The sequence below is a fragment of the Euleptes europaea genome, chromosome 16 (assembly GCF_029931775.1).
Source record: "Euleptes europaea isolate rEulEur1 chromosome 16, rEulEur1.hap1, whole genome shotgun sequence".
Taxonomy (NCBI): Eukaryota; Metazoa; Chordata; class Lepidosauria; order Squamata; family Sphaerodactylidae; genus Euleptes; species Euleptes europaea.
In genome coordinates this window covers 55,696,115-55,722,393 of record NC_079327.1, presented here as the reverse complement: position 1 = coordinate 55,722,393, position 26,279 = coordinate 55,696,115, and the positions used below count along the sequence as shown (strand labels likewise).

The 26,279-nt window shown below is 42.0% G+C and overlaps 1 protein-coding gene across 1 annotated transcript in view; it reads left to right on the top strand.

Moving 5' to 3' along the window:
* CFAP47 (cilia and flagella associated protein 47) overlaps positions 1 to 26,279 on the top strand; it is a 380,184-nt gene that overhangs the window by 317,375 nt on the left and 36,530 nt on the right. The window contains exons 66-69 of the mRNA XM_056861810.1: positions 4,787 to 4,882; positions 11,520 to 11,679; positions 12,212 to 12,309; positions 17,216 to 17,377. Of these exons, the coding sequence (XP_056717788.1) occupies positions 4,787 to 4,882; positions 11,520 to 11,679; positions 12,212 to 12,309; positions 17,216 to 17,377 (516 nt within the window). The remainder of the gene's footprint in view (positions 1 to 4,786; positions 4,883 to 11,519; positions 11,680 to 12,211; positions 12,310 to 17,215; positions 17,378 to 26,279) is intronic.

Sequence of the window (26,279 nt, the reverse complement as noted above, 5' to 3'; positions counted from 1 at the left end):
CTATACTCTTTAAATAATGGTACTCTCTAGCATATGCAACTTAATTTGCCAAGTTTAGCATAGTTAACAGAAACCATCCTTCTCCGAGAAGTTATGGATGTCAGTTTGTCATAACAGTAAATATGCAAGTATGGGCTCACTTAAATCATTCACATCACCTACAACTGAAAATGCTGAGGGTTGAACCTGGGACATTCTGCATACCAAGCCTAAGTCACGCCCCCTCCCCAAAGGCTAGCAACCACATGGGTTTCTGTGATCCCATGCCTCTATGATCTTTGAAGACAGATATTTCCTACTTGAATCCTTTGTCTATTTTGTGTCTAGAGTTCTAGAAATAGTAAATTCATCCATACACTAACATTTAAATATATTTATTTGTATAAATCTTGATGTGCATATTAGCAATACCTCATTGGGAGAAAATGCATTAAAAACTGCAACTAGCATTTAAGCATATGAATAAAAAGCTATACTGAACAAAATGATTTATGTCTCTGTGCGCTTACTGATCAGTTAAAATTGCCTCATCTTTGAGAACCTGATTTCGTCTACTTGTGTATGCATTTTAAGCATAAGACTCTATAGCAATATTTGAGGTGACATTTAGCTGAGGTTGTTCACTGTAACATCGCAATAGTTGCTTCATCCTTTGGATTACTAAAGGTAACAGTATTTACAAGACAAAGTTGTACACATAGTAGCTTACCTCATTTCCATGGTGAAATTGCCATTTGGTTTAAATGTCAGTCTGAAAATGTTTTCTGACTTCTCTTTCGCTTCCCTAGGCATCCTTTAATTTAGATGAAGAATTTAGTGGAACTAAATGTGAATTCATAACAATCTAATATAAATTTCTGTTTACCTTCAGTTATATGGTATTAGAAATATCACAGAACAGTTAATTCAGAGCATACTTTAATTAATAGCAGCAAATTATTTTCACCAACACTTGAACACATTAATCAAAACATTGATCTTAAGAAGAGCTGTAATAGTGATTTATATATTTATTTTTTACTAGTACAATATATGCTGGTATGTTGTTATAACATGAAGCATAGTTCTTGTCTTAAACAGTTAACATTCAGTAGAATTTATCTAAATTATATTCTTGCACAAGTTCAGGTAAGCACCCTATTTCACCCTATTTAAATGACTAAACCAGTTATCAAGGTAGAAAACCATCAGGGGAATGGGGGCTATCCAGTGTTTTGTAGGGAGTGCCACATGTATGATTATCTACCCACTGGGCAGAAATTATAGGTATGCACTCAGTGCATGGAGCTCTCAATTCTCAGGGAGCTGGTTCATTGCCTCGAGGTTGGGGTTGCTAACCTGGAGATGCTGCAGCAGAGAGAGAGGTTTGGGGACAAGACCTTCAGGGATTTACCAGAATAGTCCCACTCCTATGGTGATAGCTCTTCTGCTGTCGGGGAGAGTGGGAGACTTGAGGTCGAAGGGCATCAGTTTGAGAATGTGGGATATCATCCCTTAGAAGGGACTCCTTCCTTGGGTGATGGACCAATATCTTCTCGAACCGAGGATATCCCTCTGGGGTTAGGGAGAGGAGAGCTTTTGGTAGTGGGTGATTTGATTATTAGGAACAAAGAGGGGTCTGTGACAGGCGTTTTGACTGCATAGTGACTTGCCTGCCTGTGGACATCATGCACTGTCTAGATAGGTTGATAGGTAGTGCTAGGGCAGAGTCAGCAGTCATGTTGGTGCATGTTGGCACTAATGACATTGGAAAATGTAACAGTGTGGTCTTGGAGGAAAAATATACATATTACTAGGCAGAAAGTTAAAGGCCAGGACCTCAAATGTAATATTCTCAGAATTGCTACTGGCTCCATGGTCAGGGCCAGCTAGACAGGCACAGATCCGAGGTCTCCATGAGTGGATGAGAAAGTGGTGCTGGAAGGAAGGGTTTAGATCTGTTAGGCAGTGGGGAACTTCCTGGGACAAGCCAAACCCGTACAAATGAGACAGGATCATTTGAACCAAAAGGGAACCAGGCTGCTGGCGATTAATATCAAAAAAGTGGCAGAGAAGTTTTTAAACTAATATCAGGGGGAAAGCCAACAGGAGCTGGGGAGCCTCTAGGTGGGACAAGTCAGTCCAAAGGGACAATTGTGTTGACATGCAGGGTAATATTGATAGGAATATAATAGAACTTGGAAGTGAGGATAGGATGGGAGTGAGGGTAGGATCAGCTGGGCTGGACTAAGAGAGGCAGAGCTGCTGGCAAGGTGAGTGCCGGTTTTGCCTTTTCTAAAACTGCTGGGGAGCATTAACTGAGGTTGCTGTGAGAGGACTGTGTTTGAGGTTGAGTGGGTGCGTATAGCCTGCTTGTTGCCTGCTGAAGAGGGGTTTTTGATTAGTGCTGGGTGGTGCTGTGTGTAAGAGGTGACGGCTGTGAGCATTTAAATGGCAAAGCTCCTCCTCACCAGAGGTACAAAAACACCCAGGGACCCTATAGGGTGGAGAAAGAATCCTGTTATCGGGGCAGAGTAGATCTGTGTGCCCTGCAGGAGTACCGAGCGAGTTAAGCATCAGTGTGAATTACCACCAGGGCAAGGAAGCCAGAGAACTAGGTCCTTATTCAGTAAAGGAAGGGTGCAGGGTATAGAGGGCAGGACACTTTTCATTTCCAAGGTTAAAACACCAAAAATAAATAAATAAAATACTAGTTATGAAGATAGAAAGCCAGCGGAGGTTGGGGGCTATCCAGTGTGCTGCATGGAGTGTCACATGTATGACATTCTAGACAATGTCTAGATGGAAACTCTTTTGATTTAATTTCAACCCATTGGTTCTGGTCCGACTTTCTGGAGCAACAGAAAACAACTCGGCACCCTCCTCTATATGACAGCCCTTCAAGTATTTGAAGATGGTTATCATATCCCCTCTCAGTCTTCTCCTCTTCAGGCTAAACATACCCAGCTCCTTCAACCTTTCCTCATAGGACTTGGTCTCCAGATCCCTCACCATCTTTGTTGCCCTCCTTTGGATATGTTCCAGCTTGTCTACATCTTTCTTAAATTGCGGTGCCCAAAACTGAACACAGTACTCTAGGTGAGGTCTAACCAGAGCAGAGCAAAGCGATACCATCACTTCGAGTGATCTGGACACTATACAGCCCAAGATCGCATTTGCCTTTTTAGCTACCGCATCACTTCTGACTCATGTTCAGTGTTTGGTCTACTAAGACCCCAAGATCCTTTTCACACACACTACTGCTCAAACAAGTCTCCCCATCCTATAATTATGATTTTTTTATATAATTATGATTTGATTTTTCCTACCTAAATGCAGAACTTTACATTTATCTTTAAGTGCATTTTATTAGTTTTAGTCCAATTCTCCAGCCTGTCAAGATCATCCTTTATTCTGAAGATCTCCAGGCCCCACTTGGAGATTGGAAACCTTACTTGGATGTTAAGGATGGTGGGCCGGTGGGCCCTGGTTAGTACTTAGATGGGAGACCATCACTGTACATTGCAAATCATCTCTGTACATTTCTTGCCTTGAAAACCCTGCAAGGTCTCCACAAGCTGGCTGCAACTTCATGGCACTTTCCACCACCACCACATGGTATCACAAGGGGGTTGGCTCAGCCTGACTGCTTAGATTTAAGTAACTTTACTTTCATTGGCTAGTAGAATAGTTTAGAATGCAGGAGAACCAAACCCGGCAAATGTTCTGTCAGCCACAGCATTAAGCTTATTGAAAATATTTAATTAAACCTTAACTTTATTCTTTTTATTGGTGTACATAACAGATTATTTACAAAACAAAATGACTGATAACTAGATATTTTATCATAACTGGGTAGTTTGCAGGACATCTGATATCAATTCAAGGAACTCTTTACTTCTCAGCTGACTGGGCAGATGCCCTCTGTAGCTTCACTAGTGGCTTCAGAACTGAAATTCTGATGCTAAAGGCCAGTACCAGTTCTCAGAATTATATGCCAGTTTTGAAACTGGCATGTTTTATCAAGGAAATCTAGTAACAACTATTTTCAAATGTGGATTTTGAGGGATGTGTTTTATTTCAGCACTAGTTTTCAGAGGAATCACACTGGTACTTAGTTTTCAGCAATAGTAGCTATTTGTGATTTCAATCAACAAAGTATTTCCTGATATGCATTTAAATCTGCAGGAATTTCAAGGCATCGTCACAATAGGTATCACCTTCCATTTTCTGGTCATTACAGATAAATGACCTTGCTGTATTTTCTCACTATTGAAAATTGAAACATTTATTTCTGATATTATAATTGTTCTGTAGCTTTGAGAGATTATATAGTTTATTTTTTTTCTCTGTCATCTTGCTACAGTCAGCATCATACTAAATCCAAAATCTAGTAGTGTGAGGTATCATGACTTGTATCACAAGTCTCCAGAAGTTTCTGTTAAGAATGCAGCAAGAAACTGCATAGAATGGTGAGGAACTGGGAATAAATGTTTGTTAGTTTGCATTAAATCTCCTTGTAGAATGAGCATTTCTTGGGTATGGGGAAAATTGTAATACATATTTTATTCCATAGAATTTTGATAGGATTCCATGAGTGTATAAACAGCCATTTTTGGCATATAAGGACAGCAATTAAAATTCTGAGAGACGTTAAAAACTGTCATCTCCTATTTCAAAGTATACTTTGAAGAGCATTAATCAGTTCTTACATTAGAATAGTCCTTTGATCACATTTCAACCTCTAGTGAATTCCTTTCCTTGAATATGACATTGAAGTGTAAAATAATTTTCTTTTTCTCATTAGATCAGGATCATGTCACACATCCCCCCAGTGAATCTGTCCTCCACCATTCCATCAATAAGGAGTCTGTTTTCTGGCTTCCACTCAAACAAACACAAGGTACATGGCTTCATGGTTTTTATGATATATTTCTACAAGATAATATGTAGAATTTTTGAAAATGCCATTTAACAAGAATATACAAATATCAGCATTTTACTTTGTTCATATATTGCAGTTGTGGAATTTCTGTTTGTTTAACAGAGGTTCAGTCCTCAAGTTAGAGGAAGTATGAATCACACAGAAACCAGACTCTCATCTGATTTCAGGGATCCACTGGAGATTGGGTTCTTTAGGTGTCCCAGCCCAGAAAATTTGATACATTCCAGCTATTATGTATGCATAGGTTACACACGAGGGCGGAGACACAGTTCCAACGGCAACCGCTTTATTCAGTTAACAAGGAAGAGAGAACTAACTTAACTGCAAAACAGCCCGACTTATATACAGTTCCCAACCACCCGGAGTCACCCGCCTAGTCTGTGGTTGGATGGCCAAAGTCCACCGTCCAATAGGAGAAACAGACAACGGAGCCTGGAGCAGAGCCTCAAGCTCAACACCGTTATACAGCTGAGTTCAACAGTTCAGCAGTTCAATAGTTCAATATAGTTCTTGCACCAACTAAATACATTACACCCCTCTCTCCTAAGAATGAGCGTATCTGCTTTCAGCACACATAGTCTTGCAGGTAGCTCAGCTGAGACCGAGTCCTTTGAGAGTGGCGCGGCCCCTCGGTGGCCACCACTGTAGGCTCGGCTGAAGCTGACACAGTTGGTCCTATGGTTTCTGTTGGGATCTCCTGGTCCGCGATGTTCACTGGAGGGGGGTTTGGACCAGATGCTAGTGTTGGAGCTGCTGGGGGGCTCTCCCTGAGGTCAGGCTTAGGTAAGACTGCTGGGGCTACCCCATCCATTGGGGGGTCCCCAAGCCGGTGCTGCAGCTGGTCAATGTGGCGCCGAAGGACCCACCCGTCAGGGGTGGTGACTCTGTATAAGACTGGACCAGTCTCACTGACAGTCCGGGGCACCCACAGTAGCCCTGTGCTGGCTAGCTGCCAATGCCCGGGTGTCAGCTTACAGAGTCTCAGAGATACAGCTACAAGTGGCTGGCATCAGTGGGGAGAGTTTAAAGAAGAATCAAAAGATCAAGTCCATTCGTCAAAGCCAGAAATCAAAGTCCAGTACTTGCCAATCAGAGTCACAATTCATTGTCCAGATAGCTGGTCCAAGATCTAAGGTCACAGAGAGTCATTCAGGCATGGGAGTCAGCAAGTTGCCCAGGTATGTACTGCACTGCTTCCTTGTCTTTGGGCTGCTCAACTGTTCCTTTTCTGGCACGCCAATTCTGTGTCAATCCTCATCCTGTGAACACTTGCTGTCCTGCTGCTCCAGCAAACGCAGATATGCTTCCAGCCGGGCGCTATGTCTTTTAGCCACTGCAGCTCTCCTCTGTTGCTGCCTCCACCTGTCAGCCCTTGACTCTGCCTCTTGATAAGTCAGTAGTTTGAGGGTTAAAAGCTGGGCTACTAGGTCCAGGCTCTGAGCAGGGCGGGGGTGGTTCTGCCATGACTTCAGACTGCAAGTCCTGTGCAGGCTCTGGGGAGCCAACAGCTTGAGGAGCCAACCTCCTCGCAAGGCTGTGGTGTGCTGAGTCTGGCCCCACTTCAGGCAGAGAGGTCACAGGCAGCTCCAGTGGGGCTGATTTTTCCTGGTAGAGTTCCTCCTATGAGGTTGACTCATTCCCCAGGGACTGCCCCATGGCAGGCCCAGAGGCATAGTTCCAGACATACACCAGCTTGTCCTGTGCCTCCTGGAGCCTCCTGACCTAGAGGTCGATTGGACGTCAGGTCCGCATGAAGATGGTCCAGGAGGGTCTTCAGGTGGTGCCCCATCAGTATATCCACTGGGGTCTGACCAGTGGTGGTGTATGGTGTCAGGCGCTGTACAAGGAGGAAGACTGCCAGGCACACATCCCAGCTTCTGTGAACCAGTTGGCCCAGGGATTCCTTTGTTGTCCCCACCATCCGCTCCACTTGCCCGTTGGTCGATGGGTAGAATGGTGCCGATGTTACATGCTGGATCAGGTTTCTGGACATGAATTGCCGGAACTCCGCAAACGTAAGCCCTGTTGTCCAAAACGACCATGTCGGGCAGGCCATGGGTCGTGAAGACCTGCCTCAGTGCTCAGATGACTACTTGAGCGGTCATAGATGGGATGGGGACAACCTCCAGCCACTTAGAGTATGAGTCCACAACAATAAAAAATGTCTGTCCCTGTAAAGGTCCTGCAAAGTTAATGTGGAGGCAAGACCACAGTGCATGCGTGGAATCCCATGTCTGCGCCAGAGCGTGCGGCATCTCAGGCCGTGATTCCTGGCAGATCTGGCAGCATTTGACCCACTCCTCCACAGCAGTATCAATGCCTGGCCACCATACATAACGTCTTGCCATTGCCTTCATTCTGACAATGCCCGGGTGGCAGGCATGGAGAGCCTTCATGGCTCTGGAGTGCAGCTTGCTTGGGATGACAACTTTGCTTCCCCAAAGGAGGCAACCCTTGTGGACCAAGAGTTCATGCTGGCAGGCAGCAAATGGGGCAAACTCGGCGTCGAGGCAGCCTGATGGCCACCCCCTCCACACCTAGTTCAGCACTCAGGAGAGGAAACGGTCTTTTGCTGACTAGGCGGCAAAGTCTGAAGCATGGAGCGGCATCTCCAGCTGCGTCTCCGTGAGCATGATATTATGGGCTGGAGAGGGGTCTGGGTCCAACATGTCTTGAGGCAGGTGGCTGAGGGTACCAGCGTGACTGATGCCCTGTCCGGGACAGTGGTGCAGCTCAAAGTTGTATGCATTAAGGAAGATGGACAATCTGAGCATCCATGGAGACAGGATCTGAGGCGTTTGCCGGTCAGGAACAAAAAGGCCCAGGAGCGGCTTTTGGTCTGTGACGATGTCGAAGGGGCAACCGTAGACGTAGTCGTGGAATTTTTAAATGCTTACAACGACTGCCAGTGTCTCTATGTCGATCTGGGCATAGTTCCTTTCCTTTGGAGACAATGTCCATGAGTAGTAGGTGATTGGGGCCTCCCGGCCATCTGACAGCCTGTGACTCAAGACAGCACCAATATCATATGGTGAGGCATTGCAGGCCAGAATGACCAGCCTTTGTACATTGAAGTGAACCAGAAGACTGAATGACAACAGTCATTGCTTCACAGCGTTGAAGGCAGACTGTTGCTGATGCCCCCAGGACCATAGTGTCATCTTATCAAGGAGAAGGTGCAAGGGCTCTGTAATGGACGCCTTATGGGCAAAAAAGAATGGTAGAAGTTCAGGAGTCTGAGGAATGCCTGGAGTTCCCACTTGGTCTTGGGCGGCAGTGCGTTGTGGATGGCCTTGACCTTTGCAGGAGTTGGGTGGATTCTGGAAGCATCAGTGAGGAATCCTAAAAAGTCTACTTGCAGTAGACCCAACTGGCATTTCTCTCTCTTGACGGTGAGGCCAGCGGCCTTGAAACGTCTGAGGTCTTGATGAACACAATTTTTGAGTTCTTCCTTGGACTCACCAGTGACAAGGACATTGTTGAAGTAGGGAATGACTCCTGGAAGGCCTTTTAGGACAACTTCCATTAGGCCTTGGAAGATCCCCAGTGCCATGCTGACCCCGAACTGGAGACGTTTGACACGAAACGCCCCCCTATGGGAGACGATTTTCTGCGCTTTGGCAGAAGCCATATCGATTGGAAGCTGTTGGTATGCCTGGGTGAGATCAAGCTTGGCAAAGACTTTGCCCCTGGCAAGGGATGCGAGGAGGTGACTGATGATGATCACTGGACATGAATGCTGCTGAAAGGCTTTTTTAAAAAATATATATATATAAAAAAAATTATTGCTTTTTTATAATTAAACAAAAAACAAAAACAAAATCATAATACAATACAAACAAAAAACCCCCACACAAAATCACACAGAGAGCACTATTACATCCAGTACAAATACAATATATGTTATCCTTCATAAAGTATATAGTGCCCAAATCTCCACCACCCACCTTTGTGCCCTCCACCCTTGGACTCCCGGAGTGGTGTTATGACAGTATTTAAAAATCTATTATTATAATCATTTATTAAAAACACATTAATCTATAATTCATTAACTATAGCTGTAAAGTCCATTTTTGCCAATTTATCCCAATATGCAGTGGCCTTTAGCCATATTTTTTTAAATTCATCCATATCTTTACCATGTAAAGAATCTGTAAGTTTGGCCATCCACATATACATCCATAGCTTTTCTCTCCAATCTTTAATTGAAGGTTTATTTATTTGCTTCCAGTTCTTAGCAATTGTAATTCTAGCTGCAGCAAAACTATATTGGCATATGACTCTATCACCTTTATCTAAATTCTTTTTAGGAATACCCAATAGACAAAAGGCAGGATCTTTTTTTATTTTTGAGTTAATCAAATTATTCGTTTCCTTTAAAACTAATCTCCAAAATCTCTTAATTTTTTTACAACTCCACCAAACATGCATAAATGTACCTATATTCGTTCCGCACTTCCAGCAAAGACCCTTGTCCTCTTTTTTCATTTTGCTTAATAATACAGGAGTTATATACCATCTATAAAACATTTTATATACATTTTCTCTTATTTCATTGGAAATGGTAAATTTAAATTGCTTCTTCCACAAATTTTCCCAGATCTATATTATAACCTAAATCTCTCATCCATTTCACCATCACTGGTTTAATCCTTTCCTGTTCCAAATTCATTTCTATCAATTATTTATACATCCTTCCTATCAGTCCTTTATTCCCCTTAATTAATATAATTTCAAATTTAGATTTGGTATAATTAAACCCCGTTCTGTTATCTTTATTAAATATATATCTTACTTTATAATACAAAAACCAAGTGCACTATCAACAAAGCCTTTCAGATTTTAATTTTTAATTTGAAAAGCTTTGTTGATAGTGCACTTGTAGTCAGCACATATTCTTACTTCGCCGTTGGACTTCAGCAGCTGGATGATATAGAGGAGAGGGGTATTCAAGGCTACTAGTTAAAATGTATACTAGTCATGATGCATACCTATTCTCTCCAGGATCAGAGGAGTATGCCAAGATATTAGATGCTGTGGAACACAGGCAGGATGGTGCTGCTGCAGTTTTCTTGTTTGTGGCCTTCCTAGAGGCACCTGGTTGCCCACTGTGCGAACAGACTGCTGGACTTGATGGGCCTTGGTTTGATCCAGCGTGGCTTTTCTTATGTTGTTATGATAAGTGTTTCCCACTTGGCATTGGGAACCATCCAGGACTTCCAGTCTGTGGGCCATTGTTTTGTTTTCCATATTTGTTGGCATATTCTTGTCAAGATTTTAATGTACTCGGTTTCTGTTGCTCGGAATAGCTCTATTGATATCTCATCTGCTCCTGGTGATTTGTTTCTCCCAATTGCTCTCAGTGCAGCTTTCACTTCACTTTCTAATACTGTAGGTTCTTCTTCAAAAGATTCTTCTTGGACACAATCTGTCAGCCTTTCATCTCTTCTGTATAATTTTTCAGTGTATTGTTCCCACCTTTTCTTTATTTTGTCCTGTTCAGTTAGTGTATTTCCATGTTGATGGTTCAGCATGCCTAACCGTGCTTTAAATTTTCCTTTGATTTCTTGGATCTTGTGGAACAGATCCCTTGTTCTTCCTTTTTTGTTGTTCTCTTCTATTTCTTTGCACTGGTTATTATAATAGTTCTCTATCTGGCCAAGGGCCGCAAATAAACTATCTATCTATAATAGTTCTCTTTGTCTCTACGTGCAAGTTGCTGGAATGCTGCACTTAGACTTTTGATTCTGTTTCTGTCACCTTTTACTTTTGCTTCTCGTCTATCCTTAACAATTTTAAGAGTTTCCTCAGTCATCCATTGAGGCTTTTCATTTCTTTTGGCTACAGGAATAGTCTTAGCAACCAACAAATGAGTGTAGTCCATATTTTTAAATACAGTTAACTCCAGGAAAATAAAATAGTACTACTCTTTAAGGCTGTAATGGCATCTTCTCTAACAGCTGAGCAAACAGATGGAGCAAACAGGAATTGAAACAAACACACCAAAAGTCCTTTCAGAAAGCAAAATATTTTCAAACTTGACTGATGAGTACAGACAACACCTTGCAATTAGTTCAAGTGGTTCATTAATCTCCAACAGTTGCTTGCAGAAAAAAGAATTAGCTCGAAGGAGACACTCAGGTCGTTGCTGTAACTCTGTCGCCACCTTCCATCCTTCGGAGGTATTTGAGATGTTAAGGCCACATTGTTATGCATACATGTATGAAAGTTAGTCCCATTTAAATTGATAGGGTTCACTATTGAGTACATTAGGATTAGATTTTAAGACTGCAATCCTATTCACGCTTGTTAGTAAATTTCAGGGAAATCTCACTGAAATCAATAGGAGGTGGGTATATACCGAATAGCAGTTCAGATTACCAGTTCAGCTAACTATGCGGACATTCATTTCTACTGAGGCTGAACACTAGAAGCTAATATGCATATGCTTGGTATTAATATGACACTGAGGCTGAACACTAGAAGCTAATATGCATATGCTTGGTATTAATTATGACACAGATAAATCTGTAACAGGTTAGTAGCTAGCTGTTACACAGTGTTTTAATTAATTGCTATTTTTGTTGTTGTTTAGGAATCTCTTTGCCTCCAAAAAGCAAACTGGATATTCCTGTACTATTTGCACCTGAGAGTATGAAACTGTATGAAGCTGTGCTAGTTATTAATGTTGAGAAAATGCTTGATGAAAACTGGTCTTTTGATGATCCCTTTGAATTAAACAAAAAACTAAGCAGGTAAATATTTTAATTTCAAAATATATCATTGCACATATAAAACTGATCATGGAACAGTTATCCAGTTCATTTTAATGTATTTGGTCAGTACAAATAAGAAATGCAAAGAATGTTCATCATTTTAATTTCCTGGACAAGGCAAATGCAAACAGAGGTAATGGCCTTACATAGAGCTGAATGTTGTTGGCCAACCTCAGTCAGTTTTAGAAGAGCTTGTGACCACAATGCATAAGATAAAGGAGATCAGTAAATGAGATCAGCAAGATGGCATCCAATGAACAATAAGAACCAGGGTGTTGAGAATGCCTTAGGATACTTTTGATTCTTGTAAAAAATGGCAACTATTTGAACAACTTTTTACTCAAGTCATCCAAAATTGAGCACCTTGTGGAAAATCAGTTTTACTGAGAGCATGGTAAACTGGATTCATGAGATCACAAATCAATATTGGAAAACTTATTTAATTATTTTAAGTCAATATCCATTTTCCAGAAGAATCATATTCATCCATTAAATCTTTTAAATATCTCAGCAGTACTGTGATATCTGAAAGTGGAGAAATCAAGGCACTCCGTTGGATTTACCCAATACATGGAATTCCTGAAGCACCACCACAAAGATCAGCACCAGGTACATAAAAAGAAAGAAAATGCGAAGTTAATTCTTATTCAAATGAAAAGACCATTTTCTCTAGGCTGCAATTCAAACTGGGAATAGAGCAGCGGTACTCTGCTTTTATTCATGTATTTATTTAGGATATTTCTAGGCTGCCTCTTCCTGCTGATAAAAATCACCACAATATTTAAAAAAACAAGCCACTGGACAAAAGTAGCATAAAAAACCATCCATAAAACAAAATCAGAACATTAAAAAGCTGATAAGATAAAAACTCCTAATTAAAAACCTGGGCTAAAAGTTGTGTTTTGGTTTGGCACCTAGAAGAAAATAAAGTAGACGCCAGGAGAGCCTCAAGGGGGAGGATGTTCCAAAGGTAAGGCGCCACCACAGAAAATGTCCTCTCTCGTTGCCACCTCCCTCACCTTTGAAGGCAGGGGCATAGAGAGTGCGGCTTGAGAGGCAGATCTTCACCGGCAGGCTGGATAGTATGGAAAGAGACTGCCCTGGGCCCAAGCTGTTTAGGGCCTAGAAGGTAAGAACAGGCACTCTGAGTTATGCCTGGAGAGAAATTACTAATCAGTGCAGATCATTCAGCATAGGGACGATAAAATAACCAACCTCTGACAGTAGCCTGTCTGCTACATTTTGGACCAAGTGACGTTTCCAAACTGTTTTCAAAGGCAGCACCACCACATGACAGTAATCTAACTTGGATATGATCAGAGTATGGATTGCTGTGGCCAGATCATACTTTTTGAGCAATGGTCATAGCTAGCGAACCACCCAGAGCTGATAAAAGGTGATACATGCCACGAATACCGTCTTACTTTTCCAAAACTTAAAACAGATTATTGTATGTAACTCTCTCCCCCACCTTCCCCCATTATATGTATGAGTCACAGTACAACAATACGAGTCTGTACATATAGCAGTAGTTCCTTTTCCTTTTGGTCTTTTGCAATGAGACGGGGAAAGCTTTGTGTTCTTTGGGATATCTTCTCCCCCCCCATGTTGATGGGTGGCCGGCCTGACACCACCCCAGACACACTGACCAGGTGTTTGGGAGTTGTGACGCAGTGGTTGAAGCAGAGTTGATTGAAGTTAAATCCATCGAAGACGGAGGTCCTGTGGCTCGGAGACAGGGTGCCAGCTCCCAGCTCTTGACAGTTCACGACGAACACCTGTGCCCGCTGTCAAGAGCCTGGGTGTGATCCTTGATGCCTCCCTATCAATGGAGGCTAAGGTCATAGCCGCAGCCAAGGCGGTATTTTACTGTCTCCACCAGGCTAGGTAGCTGGTGCCTTATTTCTCCTGCCCCAACCTGGCTATGGGGATCCACGTGACAGTCACCTCCAGGCTAGATTACGGTAACTCACTCTACGCAGGGCTGCCCTTGAGACTGACCCAGAAACTCCCACTGGTTCAAAATGCTGCAGCAGCACAGGTCCTGGTGTACCACCAAGAGAGCTTTGCACTCTGCTAACAACCTCTGGTGGTCCTTGGCCCAAAGGGAGTCCTGCTGTCCTCAACCAGAGCAAGGGCTTTTCCAGCCCTGGCCCCAGCCTGGTGGTGGAATTCCCTCTCTCGTGGGACCAGGGCCCTGCAGGGCATGATGCAGTTGCACAGAATATGTAAGACAGAGATGTTCCACCAGGCCGATGGCTGAGGGCAGCAATGGTTTATATTATGGCTGATCTCCCTCCCCCCCTTTTTTTTGTCTGTTCCATCTTATTGATTGCCCCCTGGACTCTCTATGGCCTCGTGTTTTATCACCGGATTGATTAATACAATTAGATTTAATGGCATTTTAAATAATTGTTTTCATATGTTTATAATTTGTATTGACTCTTGGAATTTATGTATTAGTTTTTAAAAAGTTGTTAGCTTCTCTGAGCCTGGCCCTGGACACGAAATAGAGTGGGGGTATACACTGAATAAAATAAAATAAAATAAAATGTAGGTGGCCTCATGCAGTTAAACACTGCAGGCCTTATCTGGTTGATCTTTCAAGAGCTGGCCAGCCAAAAAAATCATTTGCTGCTTAAATATTATTACTTGTAATTCAGTGCACAGTTATGCATGTACAAGAAACACTGTATGTATAGTTAAGTAGAGTACCACAGTCAAAACACTTCTTTTTCTAGCAGTTTTAGGAAAATTTGTTTGTATAATAAACATTGTGTGGCATGGGTTTGATTCTTAGTTTAGTTCACAATTGGTAATCATGTGCCATTGTGTTTTGCTCTCTCCAATATATGTATGTCCCGCGCCCAGGCTAGCCCTGGGCGCGGGACTGCCCGGCGGCGCACTTACCGGGCAGGAGGAGGCGAAGCCGGATGGGGAAAAGGGGGCAGGGCCGACAGTGCCACAGCCCGCGGGAGCCCCGGGAGAACTGCCGGCCTGGCCGGGAAGGCTGGGGCCGAGCGACTCGGCAACGCCGCCCGGTATTGGCAGGGTTTGCGGGGCGACGCCTCCGCCGGCCCAGGCGCTGGGGCGAAGTCCCCCGGCAGAGGAGGAGCCGGGCGGGGAAGGGCCGGAGGGGCGAAGGGACAGGAGTGGGAGCGGCAGAGCACGAGCCGCCGATCAGCTGGGGCAGGGCCGCAGCCCTCCTGAGGGGGAGGGCGGATGGACGGAGCTGCCAGGGGCTGATTGGTGGAGCCCCTGTCAGACAGGAGGGGAGGTGGGAAAGGGGTGGAACCCTGGAGGGCCTGGCTGGCTATATGACGGGGAGGGGGTGGAAGGCCAGGGAGGAAGCGGTGCCGGGCGTCCCTGGAGCTGGTGTGGCTCAGAGGAGCAGGAACAGACCGTGGGCTGAAGAGGAGGAAAGGAAATCCTCTCAGGAGGCCCATTCTGAGGCCAAAGGAAGCCCTCTCCAAGTCAAGCCGGCCAGGGCTAAGAGGCGGGGCCCGAGGGGACAGATCCTCACAATGTATTTTTTTTCTTAGCTACAGCACTATTATAGAATTAATTTCTTTTTTCTTCGAGTAACTATTAAGAGCGTTGGGAACCAGTTTATAAGCTAATAGCCTTCATAAAAGCACACTATGTAGGCTGATCAGAACTCTTCAAAATGTGTTAGTCAATTATATACAAAAGCTTTTGTCAAGGAATGAAAACAGCAGTCTGTCTTGGTGGTCTTAGTGTAGGAAAGTAATTGAGATACTTATTGAGGAATTAAATTATTGAACTCAATTGAATAGTTATTATTTGTACTGTCGTTGTTCTAATTTGTTAAGGACCTTTAACTTGAGGGAGAATGCCAATGCAACGTTAATTAAAGGTTTCATCCCATCAATTTGCATGTTAATTCATTAAGGGAGGAAAGCAGAATATTACTATCAAATCTTTTCCTTTTCTTTTTTTAAAAAATTGTTTATTTATGTATTTATTGTACTCCATGGCACTCTTTTCAAGAGCCCCGTGGTGCAGAGTGGTAAGCTGCAGTACTGCAGTCCAAGCTCTGCTTACGACCTGAGTTCGATCCCGACGGAAGTTGGTTTCAGGCAGCCGGCTCAAGGTTGACTCAGCCTTCCATCCTTCTGAGGTTGGTAAAGCGAGTACCCAGCTTGCTGGGGGTAAAGGGAAAATGACTGGGGAAGGCACTGGCAAACCACCCCATAAGCAAAAAGTCTGCCTAGTAAACGTCAGGATGTGACGTCACCCCATGGGTCAGGAATGACCCAGTGCTTGCCCAGGGGACTGAGGAGGGAATTTTCCCTTCTTTCTTGGTTCCTTGTATTTGGACTTCTCGGCCTGCTACTTACCAAAGCAATGACCAGAGAATAATGAGCAAATAACACAGACTGTGCACACAAGGTACCTTCAGATAATTAGAAAACTTTTACATAGAACATAAACGTTATGATAGTAAACCAGACAGATTCATTAAGCTTACAAGAGAATATAAGGCAAAGGCATACACAATACTTATTAAAGTTACAAACCTTACACAGACCAAACATACAGACATAAAATCAGAGCGCTCTGGACCAGTCTAAGGAAAGATGGCTACAGCCTGAATTCTTTCCTCAGAATGATAAAGAGCAGGGATCTCGCGAGACGTTTTATAGGCTAAACCATGGGAAAGAGAATCTACAACAGCCCTTTTCACAAGCTCTCCGGAGCTGGGCCTGTTCATGAATTGGAGCTGTATCTTGCTTTGAAACTTTCTTTTCCTAATATGTTACTTAGTTGAAAGAGTCCCTGACAATTGTCTGCCTGTGAAGTTTTGTTTGCCTAAACAATTTCCCTTAATCTAGCACGGATTTTTGTTGCTGGTTTAAAGGCTCTTTATGTCCCGGAAAGAAATTGCAAGCACCTGTCTCCTAGTAATGTAAGTTTTTCCAAGATCACAGACCCTAATTTGAAGATGGGGTCAGACTAGAAGCAGCTAAAGGCTAAAAGCCAGAGTCAGGCCTTAATATGATTTCTAAACTATAAGTTAGAGCCTATAAATGGTTCTTTCTTAACACAAACAAAATATGTTTTAATACTAAAGAATTCTCACCACAGGGACCTTTACCTTTTATGGCACTTTTATAAACTGTTGTGTTGCCAAATGTGCATATTTGTATTCTTATTAGATCTGTCATGTAAGTGTGGAAGAAAATTGTATTTTCATTAGGGCATATTCACATGGATATTAAAGGTTAAAGAAAAACAACAAATTCATGTGTTTCTTGTACAACATACATGCACAAAATGCTGGTGTTTCGCTAGTTCTATTTTTATTGGATGCTATATTTGTCTTCACATCTATGATCTGTTATGGCTTTTTATGGGTTCACAAAGGTCTGCTATGGGAAGGCGGCCAGGAAATATCTGATACCATTACGGTCTTCTCAAGCAACCACAGGGTTCACTGTTGTGAACTTCTAGGAAAATCTAGGAAAATCATTTCACTATTTTACTTCTACAGCTGTTGTATGCTGCCAAGCCCGCAGCAGAGTAGAAGAAAGAGTAGAAGTGCTGCTAACTGGTGTAGTTCCTGGCGCAAGAGGTTCACAAATAGTCCGAGACTCTGCAAACCCTTTGAGCAGCAAGTCAGTCACTATTCAAGATGACGTTCAAGTGACTGAAGGTAAGCAGGAAAAATCCTAAAGGTTCTTCATTTAGTTATGAAATTGGCAATCCTACAGCTGTGTTAAGTTTACTTAACAATTTTAGAACTTGGTTTGTACTAGGGCACAATGGAAACTAAAATTATTCTACATCCATTCCACACATCAAGTACAGAACACGTTAATCCTTCTAATTCTGAATGCCAGAATATATTGTTCAAACTGAAGGTGACAAAATGAGACAAAAATAAGTCAAATAATAAAATACATGGTAGTACTGAGTGAATACATAAATGCTAAGGTTGTTTAAAAATCTTCTGAAGGGAACATTGAGTACACTTGTAGAGGAGTAGATGCTAGTTGAACCTAGAGCAAACCTAGAGCAAAATGCTTTTCACATAGTTTTAAAAAGAATTTTTTTTTGGCTCAGATATTTAATATCCCATTGTCACATATTGCTGCCTCTGATGCTTCAGTGAAAGGGGCACAAACTAAGTTATCAAGAGTAGTTTCCTTAAGTAAGGTCTTAGATTTTCTTTGTGTTGTGTCTTCTGCACAACACAGTGTCTAGTCCAGTAAAATATGCTCTGTTCTGACTATAGAACTATAAATATTATTTCATATCAAAATATGTGGTATCCTATATTTTATAATAGAATAATAAGATATGATGTTTAGAAATGTATCAAATAAGTCATTTTAAAAATAATTTCATTTAATTTCCTAAATATTTCATAAATATTCCTAAATGAAAATCGTTTCATCTAATTTCTTAAATATTAAGTGAAGAGGGGAGGAGTAGCATTATATGTCAAAGATGTGTATACTCATGAAGAAATACATGAATCTGAGAATGGAAGTCCAGTCGAGAGTCTATGGGTAAAAATAAAAGGAGTAAGAAATAATAGTGATATTATGGTGGGGGTCTGCTATTGTCCACCAAACCAGGCAGAGGACTTGGATGAGACACTCCTAGACCAGATTAAAAAGTTATCAAAGAAACGGGACATGGTGGTCATGGGAGATTTTAATTACCCAGATATCTGTTGGAAGTCCAACTCTGCTAAAAATGCAAGGTCCAATAAATTCCTGACTTGTCTTGCTGACAACTTCCTATTCCAGAAAATGGACAGGGAAACAAGGGGATCAGTATAAGCTTAGGCTAGCGAGAGATGCTAAACACAACAAAAAAGGTTCTAGCCGCTAGAACCAATAAAATTCATTTCAACAGAGATAAATATAATCTTCATTTAGGTAGGATAAATCAAATGCATTATTATAGAATGGGGGAGACTTGTCTTAGCAGTCATGTGTGTGAAAAGGATCTTGGGGTCTTAGTAGACCAAACACTGAACACGAGTCAGCAGTGTGATGCGGTAGCTGAAAAGGCAAATGCGTTCTTGGGCTGCATCAACAGAAGTATAGTGATCTGGAGATCACATGAAGTGATGGTATCACTTTACTCTGCTCTGGTTAGACCTCACCTAGAGTATTGTGTTCAGTTTTTGGCACTACAATTTCTGAAAGATGTAGACAAGCTGGAATGTGTCCAGAGGAGGGCAACAAAGATGGTGAGTGTTTGGAGAAGTCCTGTGAGGAAAGGTTGAAGGAGCTGGGTATGTTTAGCCTGACGAGGAGAAGACTGAGAGGGGATATGATAACCATCTTTAAGTACTTGAAGGGCTGTCATGTAGAGGATGGTGTCGAGTTGTTTTCTGTTGCCCCAGAAGGTTGGACCAGAACCAATGGGTTGAAATTAATTCAAAAGAGTTTCCGTCTAGACATTAGGAAGAATTTTCCAATGGAGCGGTTCCTCAGTGGAACAGGCTTCCTCAGGAGGTGCTAAGCTCTCCTTCCCTGGAAGTTTTTAAGCAGAGGCTAGATGGCCATCTGTCAGCAATGCTGATTCTATGATCTTAAGCAGTTCATGAGAGGGAGGGCATCTTGGCCATCTTCTGGGCATGGAGTAGGGGTCACTGGGGTGTGTGTGGGAGAGGTAGTTGTGAATTTCCTGCATTGTGCAGGCAGTTGGACTAGATGACCCTGGTGGTCCCTTCCAACCCTATGATTCTATGATTCTGTAAGTAAAGCACACTTACCTCACTACAATGACAGCATTTTGAAATATTCTGATTACTGATATGTCTGTTCTATATTTTGGGGGTAATAATTCATAGTTATTAATACAATATTCTGGTATTTATTGCTTAACACTAATTTTTCAGATCACAGCTTTTCAGGCATGTATGATGGTAATCAAGTGTTTTGACGCTAGAAGTAGGATAAGTAGCAGTTTTTATATTTTTGTGAATGACATTATAATGCTATTATTCTTGGATGAATAATAATTAAACAGACGGTCTGTAAGCACTTAGAAAGAAATGCCATGATCACTGACAGTCAACATGGGTTTCTCAAAAATAGGTCATGCCAAACTAATATCATATCTTTTTTTGAAAGAGTGACAAGTATGGTAGATGAAGGGAATGCTATAGATGTAGTGTACCTTGATTTCAGTAAAGCCTTTGATAAAGTCCCCCATGATCTTGAAATAAAGCTAGTAAAATGTGGGCTGGACACTGCTACTGTTAGGTGGATTGGTAATTGGTTGACCAACCAAACCCAAAGGGTGCTCATTAATGGTACAACTTCATCCTGGAGAGGAGTGACCAGTGGGGTACCACAGGGGTCTGTCCTGGGACCGGTACTATTTAATATTTTTATAAATGACTTGGATGATGGAATAGAGAGCACGCTAATCAAATTTGCAGATGACACCAAGTTAGGAGGGGTAGTTAATACCCCGGAGGGTAAGGTCAGAGTTCAGAATGACCTTGATAGACTGGAGAGCTGGGCCATAAGCAATAAAATGGATTTCAGTAGGGAGAAGTGTAAAGTATTTCACCTAGGCAGAAACAACATAAGGCACAGGTAAAGGATGGGAGAGAGTTGGCTTGACAACAGTACATGTGAAAGAGATCTGAAAGTCTTCGTGGACCACAAACTGAACATGAGTCAACAGTGTGATATGGCGGCTAAGAAAGCCAATGCAATTCAAGAAATCAGACTGAATTGTACTTTTAGTATTCTTCAGGCAACCAGTAAATACAAGTGCAAAGGTTTGAGATCATAATTTGACAAGCTATATTTCATTTCCCCTCTCCCCCCCCCTTGACAATGATGCACCAGCATATGTTTGTGAGTGTATGATACACAGTAGGTGTTTTTATATCCAAAGGCAGATGATGATAATTACAGAAAACGCACATTTAAATAGCCTCTTCATCAGTTCAGTATTTAAGTTATTTCAATATGAATAAGTTCTTGTGTTACAAAACCTATCTACATCTAAAAGGAATTTTAATCCAATAGAGTCGGCATGATTTTAAATTAAACCGAGAATTATTGCAACTCATTAACAAAAAGAGGTATGAGATGCCCAAAGGCTGGATTAAATGAAATAATAATCTCAGTTTTTAGGGTTTAGAATTTATCATACAGGATTTGATAAAAGAAAAAAAGGAAGATACCACACTGTCCATGCTAATATTTAAAACATGTTATTGTTTCCATGTATTTCATACTACGTAGTACCTCAGTAATAATATTATTTAACATTTGTCAAGTTCCTATAGCAGCTTGATGTGGAAAATAGAAGAAGAAATTGTATGTGGAACTTACTAACATGGTATCACAAGATAAGAAAAGGAAGGGAAGGGGAGACGATACCATGATCATAAATATCAACACATTTCATACTCCAGAGGTTAGAATTTGTTCACTTATTTGTTCAAAATTCAAGCCAATTGGAATGGTTGAAATTACAGCCTATACATTTTGGTAAATAAATAGCTCCTCCAGGAGCTAGTCCATCTATGACAAGAATTACAAAGTGACCTTGGTGGATCAGGGGAATGCTGTGGACGTAGTTTATAGTGATTCCAGTAAGGCTTTGATAAGGTTCCACATGATATTCTTGTTGACAAGTTGGTAAAATGTGGTTTGGATCCTATTACTGTTAGGTGGATCTGTAACTAGTTGACAGATTGCATCCAAAGAGTGCTTTTTAATGGTTCCTCATCCTTTTGGAGAGGACCGATAAGTGGAGTGTCTCAGGGATCTGTCCTGGGCCCTGTGTTGTTCAACATCTTTATAAATGATTTGGATGAAGGAATAGAGAGGATGCTTATTAAATTTTCAGATGATACTAAATTGGGAGGGGTAGCAAATACAGTAGAAGACAGAGCCAGGATACAGGATGATCTTGAAATGCTGGAGAATTGGGCTAAAACCAATAAAATGCATTTCAACTGAGATAAATGTAAAGTTCTGTATTTAGGTAGAAAAAATCAAATGTATAAATACAGGATGGGGAAGACTTGTCATAGCAGTAGTGTGTGTGAAAAGGATCTTCAGGTCTTAGTAGACCAAACACTGAACATGAGTCAGCAGTGTGATGCGGTAGCTGAAAAGGCAAATGCGATCTTGGGCTGTGTCAACAGTAGTATAGTGTCCAGTACACGCAAAGTGATGGTATTGCTTTGCTCTGCTCTGGTTAGACCTCACCTAGAGTATTGTGTTCAGTAGACAAGCAGGAACATGGCCAGAGGAGGGAAATAAAGATGGTAAGGGGTCTGGAGACCAAGTCCTATGAGGAAAGGTTGAAGGAGCTGGGTATGTTTAGCTTGAAGAGGAGAAGACTGAGAGGGGATATGATAACCATCTTCAAGTACTTGAGGGGCTGTCATATGGAGGATGGTGCCGAGTTGTTTTATCCTGCCCCAGAAGGTTGGACCAGAACCAAAAGGTTGAAATTAAATCAAAAGAGTTTCCGTCTAGACCACTGGTTCCCAACCAGGGGTACATGGACCCCCAGGGGTCCGCGAGAACTAAATTAAGGTCCGCGAAACAAAGTTATAAATCCATAATAAATTAATATTTTCAATTAAAAGTTCTCTATTATAAAATATATATATTCAAATATTTTTCTAAGGTAAATGTTTAACTAACAGTTATGATTAAAGTTTATTTTCAAATTCTCGGCATTTTTGTTTTGAACCTTGGGGTCCCTGCACCGAACAAAAAAGTCCTAGTGGTCCCTGGTCAAAAAAAGGTTGGGAACCACTGGTCTAGACATTAGGAAGAATTTTCTAACAGAGCGGTTCCTCACTGGAACAGGCTTCCTCAGGAGGTGGTGGGCTCTCCTTCTTTGGAGGTTTTTAAGCAGAGGCTTGATAGCATTCTGACAGCAATGCTGATTCTGTAACCTTAGGCAGATCATGAGGGAGAGCAGGAAGGGTTGCTTCAGTTCTTGGCTCTCGTGGCCCTTTCTTACATGCCCAGGGTAATGCCAATCACCACTTTGGTGTCAGGAAGCAATTTTCCTTCAGGCCAGATTGGCCAGGGATCCTGGAGGGTTTTTGCCATTTTCTGGGCATGGAGCAGGGGTCACTGGGAGTGTTTGTGGGGGAGGGAGTTGTGAATTTCCTGTACTGTGCAGGGGGTTGGACTAGATGACGCTGGAGGCCCCTTCCAACTCTATGTTTCTATGATTTCTATTATTGTGTCTCTGCATTGATCTCTGGTTATAGAAATACTTTTTAAAGCTACCAGAATCCCAGCAATTGTTGTCTGTTTGTTGCAGCCAGAGGTCTAGAGGAATCAGTTCACATATTGTATATTTCACTCAAATAGTAATAGGATACTTCACAAAGAGCAGATTTTGAGCATGTGAAGTAGATTTTGGAAGAGGCAGTTTCTAAGTTATTTCATGAATATTTAGTTGCTAAAGTAAATGAAGCTCTTGATCGAACATCTGATGTACTGAAGTTTAAACTCTTAATATGTACTTGCTAGATTCCAGAATGAAAAAAGGAAAAAAAAGGGTGACAGGTGGCAGCTCTATTGTCATGTAAAGCCCCTGTGTGTTTTGCTGTATAAACTAGGGGTAAAGCCGAGCCAGAACCCCCCACCCCAACCACCCAAATACTGGTGATCTGACTCAGATCCCCACCACCTGCCCTTTCCAAAGTCTACAGATTTTAGAGAGGGCAAGTGGTGAGGATCTGAATGCTGGGGGCCCGCTCTGAGGTCCACACAGACTTCGGAGGGGGCAGAGGCAGCACAGAACTGACGGGGCTCTGAGGAGCTCAGCAGTCAGCTCTGGGAAGTGTATTTTTGATTATTTGAAAAAGCTGAATTGCTTATATTCAGCTTTTTCAGCTTTTCAAAAAATTCTGGGTTTATTAAACCTGAACCTGAAAAATACCCAAAAAAGGTGCATAGCCCTAGTACAAGCTTCACCGGGGGGGGGGGGGATCTATAAAAACATAACTTTACAGTAAATACAACTAGTAGAAGAACCACACCATAAAAAATTACAAACTATTAAAATCTGAAATTTAACCCCTCAGGGGGGTTAAATTCCCCCGATTTAAAATGTAGCGTTGTCAGTGCATGCGCAGTCAATGTTCTTGCCTTTTGAACTGCCAGCATTGGAGGATGCTGAGAGCCGCTTTGGGCCTGGCAGCATCGTCCTGGGGGGGTGGGGAGGCTGGGAGCTGCAGTGGTCCTGGCAGTGTCGCCCTTCAGGGGGTAGCCAGGAGCCATGGTGGTCCCAGCAATGTCACCCTTTGGGAGGGGGGAGGCTGAGAGTTGCGGTGGTCCCAGCACCATCACCCTTTTTGTGTGTGTGGGGGGGGAGCATGGCAGCAGAGCCCAGGAGTCGGCAGCAGGCTGCCCCCCCCTTGCTGTAAGGTAAGTGATGGGAGGGGGAGATGGGATTTCCCTCACCCCATGAATTTTGCAGGCCCCCAGTTGGCGAGCTGGCAAGAGACCGGGACTGGGGGGGAAGCCTCATCGCACCTGCCAGGAGCAGTTCTGGGAGAGCTGGCAAGAGAATGGGGCTGGGGGGCGGTAGCCTGGACCTGTGATGTGGGGAGGTGGGATTCCTCCCCTGAGAGAGGGAGAGTTTTGAGGGTCCCTGCTTGTAGAAAATAACGCAGAAGTGAGGGGAAATTTTCAGCTGCATTGAAACCTATGGGAAATCTTTGTGGTGCTGGGGGGCAGTTTTAAATGGTAGAAACATAAAATTTGCAGCAATGCTGCTGATGCCTCCCTTTACAAGAACCCACAAGGTGGGAAAAGTTTGGGTCAGGGTGTCCAGTTTCAGTGGCCCCCATTTTTTCTCCATTTAGGGGGCAATAAAATTGGATCCCCCTGACCCTATCTTTACCATACTTGGGGGGTTGTGTAAGTTCTGCTGCAAATGTGGTTCCTCTATTTAAAAAAAAACCGCCCCTCAGAGCCCCGCAAAGATTTCCCATTGGTTTCAATACAGCCGTGCTCTTTAAATTTTAAAGAGCTGCCGAACCCGCCACCTGGCACGAATCAGGCAGCAGGAGGTTTGGCAGCTTTTAAAACATTTAAAGAGCTTTAAGGAGCCCCTTGGACAGGAATTGAAAAAGCCAGAAAAAGCTGATTTTTTTCTGCCTTTTGAATATGGCTTTTTTCATCTTCATTAAGGGGGTGCCTTTTTAGGTTCAACATATCTGATTGAACATCCCTAATTGTAAATATGATAACAGTTTAGCTTATTTAATGTTATTTTGGAACCATTTTAAATGAGACTCATTTAATATGTAAACTAATGTAAAGTGTATACTAATGTAGTGTACTGATGTGAATAGATAGGACTGATTAAATGTTCTGTAATTGAAAATGTTCAATAAGAACACAGAATTCTAGAATCAGCCCTTTCCGATGACAACATATTGGTCATCCATGAATACAGGAAGAGCTTCCATGCATAATAGCTAAATACCTGTATGATTACTGCTATTTTTTCCTCTCCTTTCTTAAAAGGAAAACACTGATGATGGCTCCAATCCTAGGAATACTTTCCTGTGAGTAACACTCACTGAATAAAATGGGAGTTACTTCTGAGTAGGTCTACTTTGAATTGTTCCCAGTGTGCAGAACTTACAGCAAGGTTGCACGACTGTCTTCCAGCTGTGACACCAGAGTATAACATTTTCAGAATTTACCAAGGCTGTGTTTTTTTAAAATGTTAGGGAAGCTACCATAATGCCATGCAGCCAATTCATTCTTTTCCCAACTGTACTTGGGATATCATTTTTGTCCTTCTTCAGTTTCATTTATAATACATTCTTTGTCACTTTCTTCAATTGATCTCTTCCAAATAAAAAGCAAAGCTGAAAACATTAAACCAGTCAAACCATATTTTTTTCCCAAATGGATTTGCTGTTGGTCAGCATGAAGTTGCTTTTTCTTTATTATGCACTTCAAAAATTTTGTTCTGGTTTGAGATTCCAGAATGAATACAAATGACAAAAAACATAAAACCAGCCCATAATGTTTTAGGAAATATACAAAACAAATCACACTTCTAGAAATGTAAGTTGCACCATATCTGCAATTCTGATGCCCCTGTGTGACAGCAGGTTGATTTGAAGCTTTGCAGATGGGGCTAATAATTAAAATTTCAGACAAGCAGCTGGCTATAAGGTTTTCATAGATTCACCACAGGCATTGTATGAAATTGCTATACTGCAGCATATACCTATTTAAGCTATTTCTGAACAACGAACAATCAGTAGAATATTAATTTGCAGAACATTTGCTCCAATAACGTCATTTATAGCAAGTAACAGTAGGCATACATCAAGAAGACCTGGAGAGAAAGAAAGAACAGCTAACACAATGTTGAGCATGTACCGTTTTGGCAGGTTGCTTTTTAAAAAAAAATGAACTTTGTTCAAGAAAAGATTTTCAGTCTTGTGTTTCAGCAAAGGTCTAAGAAGATAAAATGTACTTTTGAATAAAGAACAGTTTACCTCATGTTTTTTCCTCCCCAATTAAAAAGTGATATAAGAAGAATGATTAATATATACAGCTTACTTG